Source organism: Heterodontus francisci, chromosome 9, assembly GCF_036365525.1.
Source record: "Heterodontus francisci isolate sHetFra1 chromosome 9, sHetFra1.hap1, whole genome shotgun sequence".
Taxonomy (NCBI): Eukaryota; Metazoa; Chordata; class Chondrichthyes; order Heterodontiformes; family Heterodontidae; genus Heterodontus; species Heterodontus francisci.
The window spans coordinates 62900061-62915343 of NC_090379.1; the positions used below are offsets into that span (position 1 = coordinate 62900061).

Here is a 15283-nt window from a genome sequence, read left to right on the forward strand (position 1 = left end):
ACGCAGACACAGGGAGAACTTGCAAACTCCACACAGGCAGTACACAGAACTGAACCCGGGTTGCTGGAGCTGTGAGGCTGCGGTGCTAACCACTGCGCCGCCCCAAGATTGTAGAGGTGTTATGTGCTGCATTGACTTTGACACGATGATACCTGAGGCACGACCAGGAAGTAGTTACATAGAGATGACGCTTCTACCCAGGGCATAATGGTAATGCTTTTGTGCTTTGATACTACTGCTCAGACATCAACACGTATCAAATCTATCTTGTACGGAATAAAATTTAACAACTCCCCAATCAGGGTTATCACTTTGAATCATTTCAGAACTTGAGAGTCAAGGGGTTAAAGGGTTAAATGACTCTGTTACCCCAAATTCCAACAGTTGGGAGTTTGTTTTAATTGGAAAGATATTGCATGTGTTGTAAATGTATTTCCATGTATTAAACCTGGACAGTGTGGCAACCTAAACATTTTTAACATAGTAATTAAAAGAGTTTTCATTTATTAAAAAAAATTCCCTGTAGGTATGCCCAAGAGGGGAAAGAACAGATGCTTTGAAGATTTGTCGTAAATGTGAGGACTCACCAGAGCTATATGACTGGCTGTATCTCGGCTTCATGGCAATGCTACCTCTGGTTTTGCATTGGTTCTTTATTGAATGGTATTCAGGCAAAAAGAGGTTAGTGTTATTTGAAAAACATGAACATAAATGGTGGTGTTACTGTATATTATATAGATGTGTAGGTTCACAGTAGATTAAACATTGGACTTTTCCCTGTGGGAGATGGATTTTAATCATGCAGAGACGGAGGGGGTAAAAGTTGACTTTGGCTGCGGCAGGGGGCCAACGTGAAATAAGATTGAGCAGTATTAATTCAGTTTCTTGTGAACATTGTGCAACTATTTCTTTCTTTAAATTTAAAGTTGCTGCTGCAGTGTTACTGTTCTGCTTTACAGATACATCTGTTAAAATATAATTTTAAATGTGTTTTCTTTGGACATCAAATATTTTTTACTTGTGTGCTAGGAATCAGCTCTGACATCGCCTCTGGTCAATCAGATGATGCACTGTTTTATATTGACTTGATCATTATGCCACAAATAATTCATGATAGAGCCATTATAGCACAGGAGAAGGCCATTCAGCCCATCGAGCCCATGCTGGCTCTCTGGAGCAATCCAGTTAGTCCCTTTACCCCACTCTATCCCCATAGTCCTGCAAGTCTATTTCCCTCAAGTGCCTATCCAGTTTCCTTTTGAAATCATTGATTATTTTTGCTGCCACCACCATTAGATGCAGCGCGTGTCAGGTCATTACCTCTCGCTGCGTTAAAGAGTTCTTCCTCACATCCCCCTCGATCTTGCCCAAAACTTTATATCTGTGAACCTATCATAATCTTGTACACCTCTATCAAATCTCACCTCAAGCTCCTTTGCTCCAAGGACAACAACACCAGCTTCTCCAGCCTAACCTTGCAGGTAAAATCCCTCAATCCTGGAACCATTCTGGTAAATTTCCTCTGCGCCCTGTCAAGGACCCTCACTTCCTTCCTAAAGTGTGATGACTAGAAGTGGATGCAATACTGTAATTGTGGCCTAACCAGAGCTTAATGAAGGTTCAGTATAACTTCCTTGCTTTTGTACTCAATACCTCTTATTTATGAAGCCCAAGATCCCAGATGCTTTACAAACTACTCTCAATATGTCCTGGCACCTTCAAAGATCTAAGCACATGAACCCCCTGGTCCCTCTGTTCCTACACATTCTGTGCCATTAAGTCTATATTGCCTGTCCCAATCTTTCTATCAAAATGCATCACCTAACACTTGTCTGCATTAAATTCCCTTTGGTACTTGTCTGCCCATTCTATGCCTAGCTATGATCTGTTGCAGTCGATTGGTATCTGAAAAATAATGACTCGCTGATTCTGCAGTTAAGCTAATTTTTTTTTTCACCTAAGCTGACACTGACCCGTCTATTCCATGAGCCTCAATTTTGTTAACCAGCCTTTTATGTGGTACTTTGTCAAACATTTTCAAAAAAATTCATATAAACAACATCAATCACATTCCCTTTCATCAACCTTCTCTGTTACTTCAATAAAAAATTCAATTCGATTAGTCAAATATGACCAGCCTTTGACAAATCTGTGCTGGCTATCCTTAATTAACTCAAATCGCTCAAGTTAATTCTTTCCTTGATTATTGTTTCTTAAATTTACCCACCACTGATGTTAAATTGATCGGCCTGCAGTTACTAGGAATATCCTTATACCCTTTCTTAAACAAGGATGTGCCACTTTCCAGTCTTTTGGTACCTCCCCCATATCTAGGGAGCATTGGAAGATTATGGTCAGCCCTTCTGCTATCTCCACCCCCACTTCCCTTGGGAATCTGGGATGCAGACCATCTGGACCAAGTGACTAATCCACTCTAAGCACAAGTCACCCTTTCCAGTATATCCTGTATATTAATTTTCACCCCATCCATTACTTCTACCATCCCTGCTTCTACCAATATTTTGTCAACATTCTCTTCGTAAACACCGATACAAATAACTCATTACGTATTCTAGCCTTGTCCTGCATATATAGGGATGAGAGGTTTCTAACAAATGGTGGATTTCCAACAATAGGGTTTTGGATATCCGCCATTGCCGTCTTCTGACCCGCCATAGCTTTCAATCCAGCCATGTCTGTGATTGGTCAGTGTCTGTGACTGACGGCGGGCAGCCTGGGCAGGGTGAGCACTGATTGGCAGTTTGCGGCACAGGCGCGCTGAGATCGACTGCCCCTGTTGTTTTCAGGTGGTTCAGTGAGTGAGCAGGAATGGCTGCTGCGGGGGGGAGCGGGAGAGAGAGGGGCCGAGGGGAGAGGAGGAAGCGGGCAGGCGCACAGCTAGAGACGTGGGGTGGAGTGGCACTGAAGGAGCACAGAGAGTCAGGCAGCCTTTTAAACCAGCACTGTCCCAGGGAAGAGAGGTGGTGGGGGAGACACACAGGTTGGGGGGTGGGGGGGTGGTGGGAAACAGAGCGGGGAGGGAGAGAGACACACACACACATAGACAAACAGAGAGAGGGAAACTGAGACAGAAAGAGACACACTGAGATAGAGACCGAGAGAGAGAGACTGACACAGAGATTGGAGGGAGTGAGTGATCAGATCACTCCTGACAGATAGAAATCTATCCAGAATATGCGCATCACTACATCAAGGGTGTGGGCAGATGCCAGGTATTTCACTAAATCAGTGTTCAACCTAATGTCGAGAAAGTAAGTTAATAAATTAGTCTTGCCATTTAAGGTTTGTTCACAAAAATGCATATTTTTTGTTTTGAGTAATAGTAAAATAAACTTCTAATGCTTGTTTCTTTCTGAAATTTGGTCACCGGCCCCCTCTATAGGAGAAAAATTGGAATGAAACACTTGGATACCCCTGCAGTTTCCAACCTACAGATCTAAAAGACAGGCTTTAAAAAAAAAATGGAACTGTCAGTTTGACTGACAGTTGCTGCATGTAGGAACTGCTGCTTCCGACCTTCGGGACAGCTTTGCGTTTTTTTTTTGCGTTTTTCCGGCAGGCTTCTTTTTTCAAAAAACATCGGAACTGACAGTTCTGGTGTGAACATTTACTTCATCCTTCATAATTATGTGATATACTAACTATATATTAAATGAAAATGGCGCACTGACACGGATAAGGAGGCCCAAAAGAAAGAAAAAGAAAAAGAAATTAAATGCTTATATGTTGGAATGCTGAGGTCACTTTGGTGATTTTATACAAATGCATTGGTCCATCATTTTGACGGTAATCGAAGGTAAGCAAAGGGAAAACTAATGTTTCTACACATTTGAAGTGGCCTGGAAGCATTTGCATTCATTACAGATCATGAACAGTGCTATAATTACATGATTCCTTGTCAAAAAAAAATTCACTCGGCCACTAATTTTCAAACCTTTTGGTCCTTGGCCACTCTCACCCCTGCATATATCACCCTCACCCTCTTTGTCCCTAATAAGCCCTAGTCCACTCCTTATTCCCTGCTTACTATTTATGTGCCAGTAGAAGATTTTTGGGTTCCCTTTTACGTTAGCTGCCATTCTATTCCCTCTTTCTTTGTATAACTTTACTGCTAAAATGGAGTCATGTTTAGCTGGCTTGTCCTTATTGGGGTTACTTGCTGTTTACAAGTACACCCTGAAATTTGCAGCAGCAGATGCTGGAAAATTCACACCTCTAGGTCTGTTTCCTGCAAGTTCTATTTAATAGAAACAGTTACTCGAGCATGTATTTCTCTGTCCATTGCATTTCTTCAAGGCCTAAATTAAACTATAGTTTGAAAAGGGCCGCACATGTGCCTGCTAATGCGGCCACACAGCAGTTGCTGCTGGGACCTTATTGTAATGGGCGGCACAATGGCGCAGTGGTTAGCACCGCAGCCTCACAGCTCCAGTGACCCAGGTTCGATTCTGGGTACTGCCTGTGTGGAGTTTGCAAGTTCTCCCTGTGTCTGCGTGGGTTTCCTCCGGGTGCTCCGGTTTCCTCCCACATGCCAAAGACTTGCAGGTTGATAGGTAAATTGGCCATTAGCAATTGCCCCTAGTGTAGGTAGGGAAATATAGGGACAGGTGGGGATGTGGTAGGAATATGGAATTAGTGTAGGATTAGTATAAATGGGTGGTTGATGGTTGGCACAGACTTGGTGGGCCGAAGGGCCTGTTTCAGTGCTGTATCCCTAAAACTAAAAACTAAGTGTGCACCCAACACTGTCCATGCTGCTTGTTGGCAATGCATCTGTTTGGGGATTAGAAAATCGAGTTTCTCTGATATCAATCAAAGGCAGGCAGCCAGCAGCTCTTAAAGGATAGTTGCATTGTGGCTATAGACAGCAGTAAAAGCATAAAATGGTTGCAAGAGCTTGAGAATTTTCCCGATGCAGCACTGAAGACCTTTGTCTAGGCTGTCAGCAGTAGGTTGGCGATCCTGTTCCCTGGCCTACTGCCTATTCTTCACAATTTCTTGGCCGAGTTGAGAAATTGGCAGTTAGGTTTATAATGCATTCATTGCACTTATAATGTATTATGGAAGCACAATATGTGCTTTAAAAACTATTGAAGAGGAGGCAGCAAGTTGGAGAAGCTGATGTCCAGAGCACCAGGCTGGGGTTTTTTTCAGAAAAGAAAGAGTCGGAAGAAGAAGCAGACACACTGAGTAGAGAAGTAATATAGGGGCAGATGATAAATTACAAGCAGCAGAACCAAAGGGGAAAATATCTTCTTACAGATGATTAAGAAAATGAATGAACTTTTCATTCATTTAAAAATAATCAGTAAAGTATAAACTACAAGATAGTCTGATCAGATTATTGAGGCACTATCTACAGAATGAGTTGTACATAAAACTCTTAAAGTATTTAAATTGTAATCTGTCAAGAAAGAGTTTGACTGTGGTATGATATTTTATCTCCTACATCTACTGTTACTTTGTTTCCCCTAAATTAATGTATATTAATATATATTGCACAGGGGTAGAAATACTGTGGCATTCTGCAAGCTTCTTTGAGCACAAATTCAATCATATTTGGGTTTCTGCTACTGAAAGTCTCTGCAAGTTACCTAGCCAGTCGATCTCCCTTTAGTGATGGTACATAGGATTACATGGAATATACAGCTTAGAAACAGGCCATTCGGCCCAAACAGTCAATGCTGGCGTTTGTGCTCCACTTGAGCCTCCTCCCAAGTTTCCTCGTCTAACTCTCAACCCTCCATTCCCTTCTCCCTGACATACTTATCTAGTTTCCCCTTAAATGCATCTATACAATATGCCTTAACTACTCACTGTGGGAGCAAGTTCCACATTCTCACCACACTCTGGGCAAAGAAGTTTCTTCTGAATTCCCATTAGATTGCTTGTTAACTATATTATATAGAAGGCCTCTAGTTTTGCTCTTCTCCATAAGTGGACCCGTATTCTTTGTGTCTACTCTATCAAAACATTTAATAATTTTAAAGACCCAAATTAGGTCACTCCCCTCAATTTCTCTTTTCAAGAGAAAAAAGCCCCTGCCTGTCCATCCTTTCCTGATAGGTGTAACCTTGCAATTCTGTCAATATGGCAATCAGAGCTGTACACAGTACTTCATGTGAAGTCTAACCAAGGTTTGATACAAGTTTTGCATGACTTTTCTACTTTACAATTCTATCCCTCTAGAAGTAAACCCCAGTCTTTGGTTTCCTTTTATTATGGCCTTAGTGACCTGCATTGCTACTTTGTGATTTGTGTACTTATACTCACTTTACTCCTCCACCCCATTTAGAGTCTTATTTTCCAAGTAATATGTGACCTCAATATTTTTCTACCAAAATCTATTACCTCACACTTATCTATGTTAAAATTAATTTGTTAATTATAAGCCCATTCTGCAAGTTTATTAATGTCTTTGTGTAAGTTGTTTCAGTCCTCCTCAGCGTTGATTATCCCTTCCAATTGGTAGTGTTATTTGATTCCAAAGTCTAAATCAATTATATAAATTGTGAGCAACAGTGGTCCCAGCATTGATCCTTGTAGGTCTCCACTTTCCATCTTCTCATACTTTGAATAGCTACCTTTTACTCCTACACTTTGCCATCTGCCTTGCAGCCAGCTACCTATCTACAAAGTGTCTCCCGACGACACAGCACATGCGCAGAATGATCGTGGACGTCATCATTGCGTGCGAACATTTGCCAGCTTGCCAGTATGACTGCGCACATGCGCACACTGATGTCACTATGCAATGACGCCCTCACCCCTCAATAGCCGTTATTGCCGGCTCCATTCCCCCGAACAGTACCCTGCTCCCTCCCGCCATCCCCGCTTCAATCGCCGCTTTCAATTTCCCGCTGCCTTCCCTTAGCCACTTGCCCTCGCTGCCTCCACCTTGGCTGCTCGCTTCCCGCTTTTCCGCTTCCTCCCCTCAGCCGCTTGGGCTTCCCCCTTTGACCGATCGCTCCCCACTGTGCCGCCCGAAGAAGCGACAGGGGGTGGGGAACAAACTGCTCCGGCAGCAAGGTGGGGAGCGAGTGGCTAAGAAGAGGGAAGCGGTGCGGCCTGGAGTGAGGGGGCAGGGCGAGGTGGCGGTGGGGGGAAGCGGGGACCGAGCTGCCGAGATGTGGAAGTGGCGAGAGCAGGGAGCGAGCAGATGGGTGCGGGAGGGAGCGGCCAAGAGAAGCAGGATGGCGGGAGGGAGTGGAGAACTGTTGGGGTTGGGATGGAGGCGGCAATTGTAGCCACTGAGGGGATATGGGTTTAAGGCAGTGTTTGTTTTTGTGACAAATTGAGTAGCTGCGAGAGATGTCGCAGACAGTGACATTTCAGTGAATGAGGCTGTATTTGCGCATGTGCCAGTACTGCGCCACCTAGTGGTTGCGTTGTCAGCAAACCTATCTATTCTGCTACTTGTTCCCTGACATCCCATGTAAAGTGACACAACAACATTTCAATGTGGCTCATGAGGAATCCAGTGAATTTAAAACAATTTCTGCAGCTTCTGACTCCTGAACCAGCCTTTGATCTACAGAATTTTACACCTTTCACAAATATAATCATGTTCACATTAGGAAGGGAAATGGTTCAGCGAACATTTATTTACTAATTTCTCGAATGTGGTGGGTGAGAAAATAAAGCAGATTAGAAGCAGCATATCTTGCAAGCCTTATCATTTATTCTGCTGGTTGCAGTGCTTGCCAGCTCCTGGTGTTACAAGCAAACGTCCCAGTTTTACTGCTCCATTGCCCTGTCCAGAACTGTACAGTCAGGAGGTTTGGCTGCACGTATGCCTGGGACATTCTGGATGACTTGTAATATAGTTGGATAGTATTGTCAACACGTTGCATTCATATTAAACATATTTAGCAAAATTACATAGAAAGTACAGTACAGAAATGGGCCGTTTGTAAACACAGTCTGTATTGTGTTTATCCTCCAGATGAACAGTTGTCCTAATCCTATGTGCCTGCTCAAATCCCATATCCCTTTATTTCCCTATCCTTAAACCAGCTATTTGTAAATATTGATATGGTCTCTGCCTTAGTCACAAAACAATGTATTCCTCCCCCTCCCACTCCAATTTTTCTCCAGCTGCGGGGAGACGGCCTGAACCCTGGCACTGGGCAGGGATCACAACCTTTGAAACTCCCAGTCGGGGCTACAGGCAACAGTATCTAGCCCCCTGACTAAACTGTTTGCTGCTACAGAATTACAGAATTGTCACAGCATAGGAGGCCTTTCAGCCCATCATGTTTGCACCAGCTCTCCGAGTGAGCAATTCACTCAGTGCCATTTTCCCATAACCATGTACATTCTTCCTTTTCAAGCAACTATCTAATTCCCTTTTGAAGGCTCGATTGAACTTGCCTCCACCACACTCTTTGGCAGTGCATTCCAGATCCTAACCACTCGCTATGTGAAAAAGTTTTTCCTCATGTTGCCATTGCTTCTTTTGCCAATTACCTTAAATCTGTACCCCCTCATTCTAGATCCTTTTGCAAGTGGCAACAGTTTCTCTACCACATTCCTTTTTACTTCCCCCCCCCCCCCCCCCCCCCACATGAATGGCCTCCTGTACCATGGTGCCATGGTCAGTTTGCCCATTTTCCTTGCAGTCCTTGTTTTAATCATCTTTCTTCTTCTTTGGCCTCCTTGTCGCGAGAGACAATGGGTAAGCGCCTGAAGGTGGTCAGTGGTTTGTGGAGCAGCGCTGGAGTGGCTATAAAGGCCAATTCTATAGTGACAGACTCTTCCACAGGTGCTGCAGAAAAAATTGTTTGTCGGGGCTGTTACACAGTTGGCTCTCCCTTGCGCTTCTGTCTTTTTTCCTGCCAACTGCTAAGTCTCTTCGACTTGCCACACTTTAGCCCCGCCTTTATGGCTGCCCACCAGCTCTGGCGATCGCTGGCAACTGACCCCCACGACTTGTGATCAATGTCACAGGACTTCATGTCGCGTTTGCAGACGTCTTTAAAGCGGAGACATGGACGGCCGGTGTGTCTGATACCAGTGGCGAGCTCGCTGTACAATGTGTCTTTGGGGATCCTGCCATCTTCCATGCGGCTCACATGGCCAAGCCATCTCAAGCGCCGCTGACTCAGTAGTGTGTATAAGCTGGGGATGCTGGCCGCTTCGAGGACTTCTGTGTTGGAGATACGGTCCTGCCACCTGATGCCAAGGATTCTCCGGAGGCAGCGAAAATGGAATGAATTGAGACGTTGCTCTTGGCTGACATACGTTGTCCAGGCCTCGCTGCCATAGAGCAAGGTGCTGAGGACACAGGCTTGATACATTTGGACTTTTGTGTTCCGTGTCAGTGCGCTATTTTCCCACACTCTCTTGGCCAGTCTGGACATAGCAGTGGAAGCCTTTCCCATGCGCTTGTTGATTTCTGCGTTGAGAGACAGGTTACTGGTGATAGTTGAGCCTAGGTAGGTGAACTCTTGAACTGCTTCCAGAGCGTGGTCGCCGATATTGATGGATGGAGCATTTCTGACGTCCTGTCCCACGATGTTCGTTTTCTTGAGGCTGATGGTTAGGCCAAATTCGTTGCAGGCAGCTGCAAACCTGCTGATGAGACTCTGCAGACACTCTTCAGTGTGAGATGTTAAAGCAGCATCATCAGCAAAGAGGAGTTCCCTGATGAGGACTTTCCGTACTTTGGTCTTCGCTCTTAAACGGGCAAGGTTGAACAACCTGCCCCCTGATCTTGTGTGGAGGAAAATTCCTTCTTAAGACTTGAACGCATGTGAGAGCAGCAGGGAGAAGAAAATCCTAATTTACACAGACAGCAAGTACCTCATACCTGTTGGACAAAGATGGGGCTGAGGTTCCTCCATCACCGTATCCTGAATCCCCATACCTGCCTGACTCGGAGATACATCCTCCTGTCCCAGACCTACTCTAAAGTATTACTTGACCTAAGAGGTGTGACTGCCTGCAGCCTGGACTCCAGCCCAACAACTCTGAAGTTCTTCGAGCTACACTGACAGAGATGTGGTTGTGTGGGATGCAGTACTTGTCCAGAAACTCCTTGCTGCAGCTACCGCACACCACCTGCTCTAGCATGTCTATCTAGACTGTTTACTTATTAATCAAAATGACATTCAATTGATTATTTTAGGTCTAGAGGTTAGTTAATTAATTTATTAAGTCATAGTAAGTTACAGATTCTTAATTCTGAGTTTTACACGCCTTCCTAGTATAAAGAGCAAAAATAAAACTACAGTTCCTACTATCAGTCACCTGCCCTGTGACATCACCCCTTGGTTAACTTTGTTGATTTGAAGCTCTGGCTCCCGACTCTGCTCCTCACGCTGTCCCGCAGGTCCACTTTCACACCTTGTTTTATCTTCGGTCGCTCCTCTCGCTCTCCCCAGGTCTGCCATCATGGCTTTGTTTTATCTTGGGTCATTCCTCTCCCCCTCTCACAGTTCCACTCTCAGGCCTAGTTTTATCTTCGGTCATTCCTCACGCTGTCACAGAGGTCCGCTTTTGGGCCTTGTTTTATCCTCGTTTGGTCCTCTCATTCTCTATATCTAGACCTCCTCAATCACCGGAAACAGCCTGTATCCATCTACTCTGGTGCATTCCTTCATTACCTTAAATTGCTCCAAAATCTGCTTCATCCTAATGCCTCTAATTTTCTGTTTTTTCTTATTGCATTTCCTCATACCATGCAGGTGAAATCTATTGTCAGCATTTTTAAGAAAAAATTGAAGTTCATCATAACAATCATTGATGCTGTTTTTTTTCTGACAGCTCTAGTGCACTTTTTCAGCATGTGACTGCATTATTGGAATGCACTGTTGCAGCTATTGTTACATTGTTGGTGAATGATCCAGTAGGACAGCTGAAAATTCGGTCCTGCCGTGTGAAGATGCTTTCAGATTGGTATACAATGCTTTATAACCCAAGTCCCGATTATATCAACACATTGCATTGTACACAGGAAGCCGTATTCCCTTTGTAAGTAAATGAATTTCAATAAAACATGTGATTTGCTCACTTTATGGTTTAATTTATTTACTGTTGTAAATGTATGATTTTGACAAATATTTTCTAGACAGGTGAGAACTCCATATAGTCATCCAATGCATATCCATACAGATTAAAAATTATCAGTAGAGAGTGTTAGTTGTCTATTAATTGTATTTACTTGTTATGCAGGTGGTGGGTGTTAACTGGGGTTTCACTTGAGCACATAAAGAGAGACACTTACTGAAACTGTGGGGTAATTGAGATCGGAGGTGTATACCTGTAATGATTAACTCTGTAAATAAATGCAAGACTGATGAAAGATTGGTGCTATGCTACCTTTCACCAACTGGCTTCCTGAAATAGAACACAGAGTATCTGCCATTTTTCCAATTCCATTAACAAAGGCAACTGCACCATCAGCTTTTTGAGAATGCATTATGGCTCGACAACCTCATAATTAGAAGTAGTGAGGGAATACAAATCTTAAATTAGGAGCCAGCTTTCTGAAAAATGAGAATCTCAATTTCACTGACTGCTCATCTCCTCTGATGGTTGTTCTGATGGTCAATCTTGTCTGTTTTTAGATACACTATCGTCTTCATATACTATGCCTTTTGTCTGGTTTTTATGATGCTGCTTCGTCCACTCCTGGTCAAAAAGATTGCCTGTGGTCTTGGAAAATCTGATCGATTTAAAAGTATTTATGCAGCCCTATACTTTTTCCCTATTCTTACAGTGCTACAGGCAGTTGGTGGAGGCCTGCTTTGTAAGTATATTTTCACATTTTAGATGTTGCCTTCGGATCTTGCTACACTTCAGAACTTCTCTGACTGAAAATTTGGCCGTATCTGACTTGACTTCAGTCAATTACAAATCGTAATTTCATTTATAATGTTAGTTTGGTGCCACATGTTTTGAAGTTTTTGGTATTTAATGACCATCATTGACAGATAAAGGAATCTTGTTTTCTGTGATAAATTTTACTTGTTGCTTCATTAATTATTCAATGTCATGAAAGACATGTTCCAAGTCTATGATCATGATACACTAACCCTCATCTTTGACACTTCCTCGGTGTTCAGCACAACTGATCGTACCATGCTTCTCCCTTTCCTCTTTTTTTTTCTCCATTGCGTAGCACCATGTGATTGCCCTTGCATGGTTTAATTCCTACCTATCTCAATGCAACCAGCATATCTCCAGCAATGGCTTGTCTCTCTATCCAAGGAGCTATCCTGGCCCCTTTGTTATTGGCATCTATCCCTCAGTGACATCATTTACTAAGATAAGGCTCGGTGTTCACATGTATGCCGTAGATGCCCACGCTGACATTTCAGCATCTCATTTGACCCCTTGACTATGTGGGTGCTGTCAAATTGCTGGTCTGTTTAAAGTCCTAGCTTCCTCAAACTCAACATTGGGAAGATTGAAGCCACTGTCTTTAGCACCAACCAGAAAATCTGTTCCTTTGCCACTGTCTAAGGCTGTGTCAAACTGTTCACAATCTTGGCAGTCTGAGAATTTCTGCCTGTACCCCTGGTGAGGAGATGGTGCACGCCCTATCCTGGCCCCAACTCCCATATGCGTGTGAGGGACTGGATTTAATGGCTCGCCCCGCTGGAGATGGGTTAGGAGGGGAGGGGGGGCCATAAAGAATCGTGGCAGGGGCGCAGTGGGCCTGTAGCAACATTAAGTTGAGGGCGGGAAAGGCTGAAGATGGCCTTCCTGCCCAGAGGCCAATTGAAGCTGTTAAGTGGCCTATTATTAGTCACTCTGAGGCCTCTTCCCATCGCCACTGGAATTAAGGCTACAGCAGTGGTGGGGGTGGGGGGGGGAGCGGCGGTGGCCTCTGCTATGCAGGGAGGTCCCCCAGTGAAATGAGGTGACCGCCCTGCAGGCTTGGGGGAGGGGGGGCTCCTCCATGGGCAATCTGTGGGCCCCAAGAGACAAACGATCCACTTCCCATAACAACCACCCCCCTCCCCACTCATTTCCCACCCAACCCTCCTCCCTACCCCTCCTCCAGGGGACTCAGCCTGGCAACCCTGTCTCGCTTACCTCTCGTCTGGGTCTCCAGTGCTGGGCCTATTCCAAGGCATGCTGAGGTACTGGCAATGGCAACCGCTCCTGGTGGTGCTGCCGATACTACTGAACTGCAGACCCTCTGATTGGCCAGCAACTCTTGGAGGTAGGATCCCTGTCTTTAAAGGGACAGGGATCCCAGCACCGGGCACTTAAGTGCTTGAGCACTGTCAAATCGAGGCGAGGTTCCCCTTGCCTTTTTAACCTGGCACTGAGAGTCCTGCCGGCATGACTAAAAATCCAGCCCCAGGAGTGCATTGGGAACACCATCGTCATATATAAATGAGGTAATTAGGTGACCTTGAGGGGTCAGCTTATTGCAGTTCTGCCTGGGCTCTTTCATCAGCCCAGGATTGCAATATATGCCTGGAATTTCCACAAGGGTTTATTATATCTCCCACCCACTATTCATCAGTATTTAGACTGAATCACATTTGCAGGCACCTTTCTGTGATTGTGTTGTTCTTTTTCTTGAAGGTGATTTGGTGCCGAGTATTTTAATCTGAAGTGAATAAACCACTTAATGCAGCTATTATTTAGCTTGATCTGCTCAAAAATAGTTACAGGAAAAAAATTGATACTGAATTAGTAAACGTACAATGCCTTTGTATAAGATTTAAAAAATAAAATTAGTTCCCCTCAACTCATAAATTCACCCTCATATTGATGTTATACTCAACCAGGATGGTTTATATAGTCCAGCTTGCAGATGGTTCTGTAGCCAGTGTTAACACTTCTCTTGACCGGTTAGAATTTATGATTGAACACTGGAAAGGGACACTTCTAAATCCAGTTTTCCTTTTACAAGACAATTTAGGCTGAGAATTTAAGGCTCTTCGGGGTCAGCTGAAATTTCATCCCACATTTAGGTTTCCTAGTATGGGTCTGGACTTTATTCCTAATGGGTTACCATGTAATCATGTGTATATGTATATATATGTCCTTCCACCCCCCCCCCCACCCACCCCCGTCCCCTTCCCTGCTCCACCCTCTCAGCTCACCCCCTCACAACCCCGTCCCAGCCCGCCCCCCCCTCGCACCATCTTCACCCCGCACCCCCTTCCCCTGCACCCCCCCCCACCCCCTCCCTCTACCCCTCCCCCTTGCATCCCCTCCTCCCACCGGCACCATCCTACACCTGTGTAGGGGCCCCAACAACCCCACTGCCTTGTGGGCGTCTCGGGAGAGACCAAGGCTAAGGGAGTAAACCCTAACAGAAAATCCGGAGCGGAACCCCGTAGGCGGTCATGTGTCACCTTTGGCATGTTTCCGGCAGTTCCTGCAGCCATACTGGTGCCAAACGTCGTGTCCTGCACTCCTTTGGACCCCACCAGAAAGGCCGAGAGGGGGGTTTTGACGACTGGGCAACTCTCAACCTCCATAAATTTGCCCAGGCATGCGCCATGGAGAGGTCACTCCATAATCACTGACCACCTCCAGGCGCGTATCCATTGTCTCTCGAGATAAGGAGGCCCAAAAGGAAAGGACATATAGAGATCATATCAAACATTAAAATATATACATTTTGCAGATAAGTCAACATACAGTCAATAATTATATCTGTTATAATAGATATTGTATGTTAACGTAGCAAAATATATACATTTATACTCCATTTTAATGTTGGGATAATGTACAGAAAAGCAATTATTAACTAGTTTTTGATCTATATATTTTAGATTATGCTTTTCCCTACATAATGCTCGTTTTGTCCTTGGTAACTTTGGCAGTATACATGTCTGCTTCAGAAATACAGGTAAGTTAGAACAGTTAAATCAAAAACTATGAAGGATATATTTGTCATTTTATCATAAGTTATACAGTGTTCTGGATTTAATGCTGTACAAACTTTCTCGATACAACATGGTTTGGAGGACGTTTAGTATTTCAATTAAAAATATTTAAGTTGTAATAGCACATGGCACCGTGTATTCAAGCTCATCTTTTGAAATGAGTATCTGCTGTCAAAGGTTTTATTTTAAGAATTGTTATATAAACAGTAAACTTAATTTGTAATGATTGGACGCTGTGTAATGACTCAGTTTTAGGGAATCATGAGAATGTTAAGTTTGATCAGATCCATTAATGGCTAGGAAGCAGTTTTAGGATGTTGCTGAATGGGGGTAAAGTATAATGGAATTTCTGTTTCAACCTTCAGTACGGGACTGTTAGAAATACAGATCAAATATAATGT

At 44.1% G+C, this 15283-nt stretch overlaps 1 protein-coding gene across 5 annotated transcripts in view; it reads left to right on the plus strand.

Moving 5' to 3' along the window:
- Positions 1-15283, plus strand: part of jkamp (jnk1/mapk8 associated membrane protein) — a 37053-nt gene that overhangs the window by 17537 nt on the left and 4233 nt on the right. For 3 of the 5 annotated variants that reach the window (XM_068039253.1, XM_068039249.1, XM_068039248.1), the window contains 4 exons: positions 527-681; positions 10789-10995; positions 11592-11773; positions 14769-14845. In XM_068039253.1, the coding sequence (XP_067895354.1) occupies positions 620-681; positions 10789-10995; positions 11592-11773; positions 14769-14845 (528 nt within the window). In that variant the 5' untranslated portion in view covers positions 527-619. Of the gene's footprint in view, positions 1-119; positions 211-526; positions 682-10788; positions 10996-11591; positions 11774-14768; positions 14846-15283 lie in introns of those variants that run through there. The other 2 variants (XM_068039251.1, XM_068039252.1) reach the window with 2 other exon arrangements.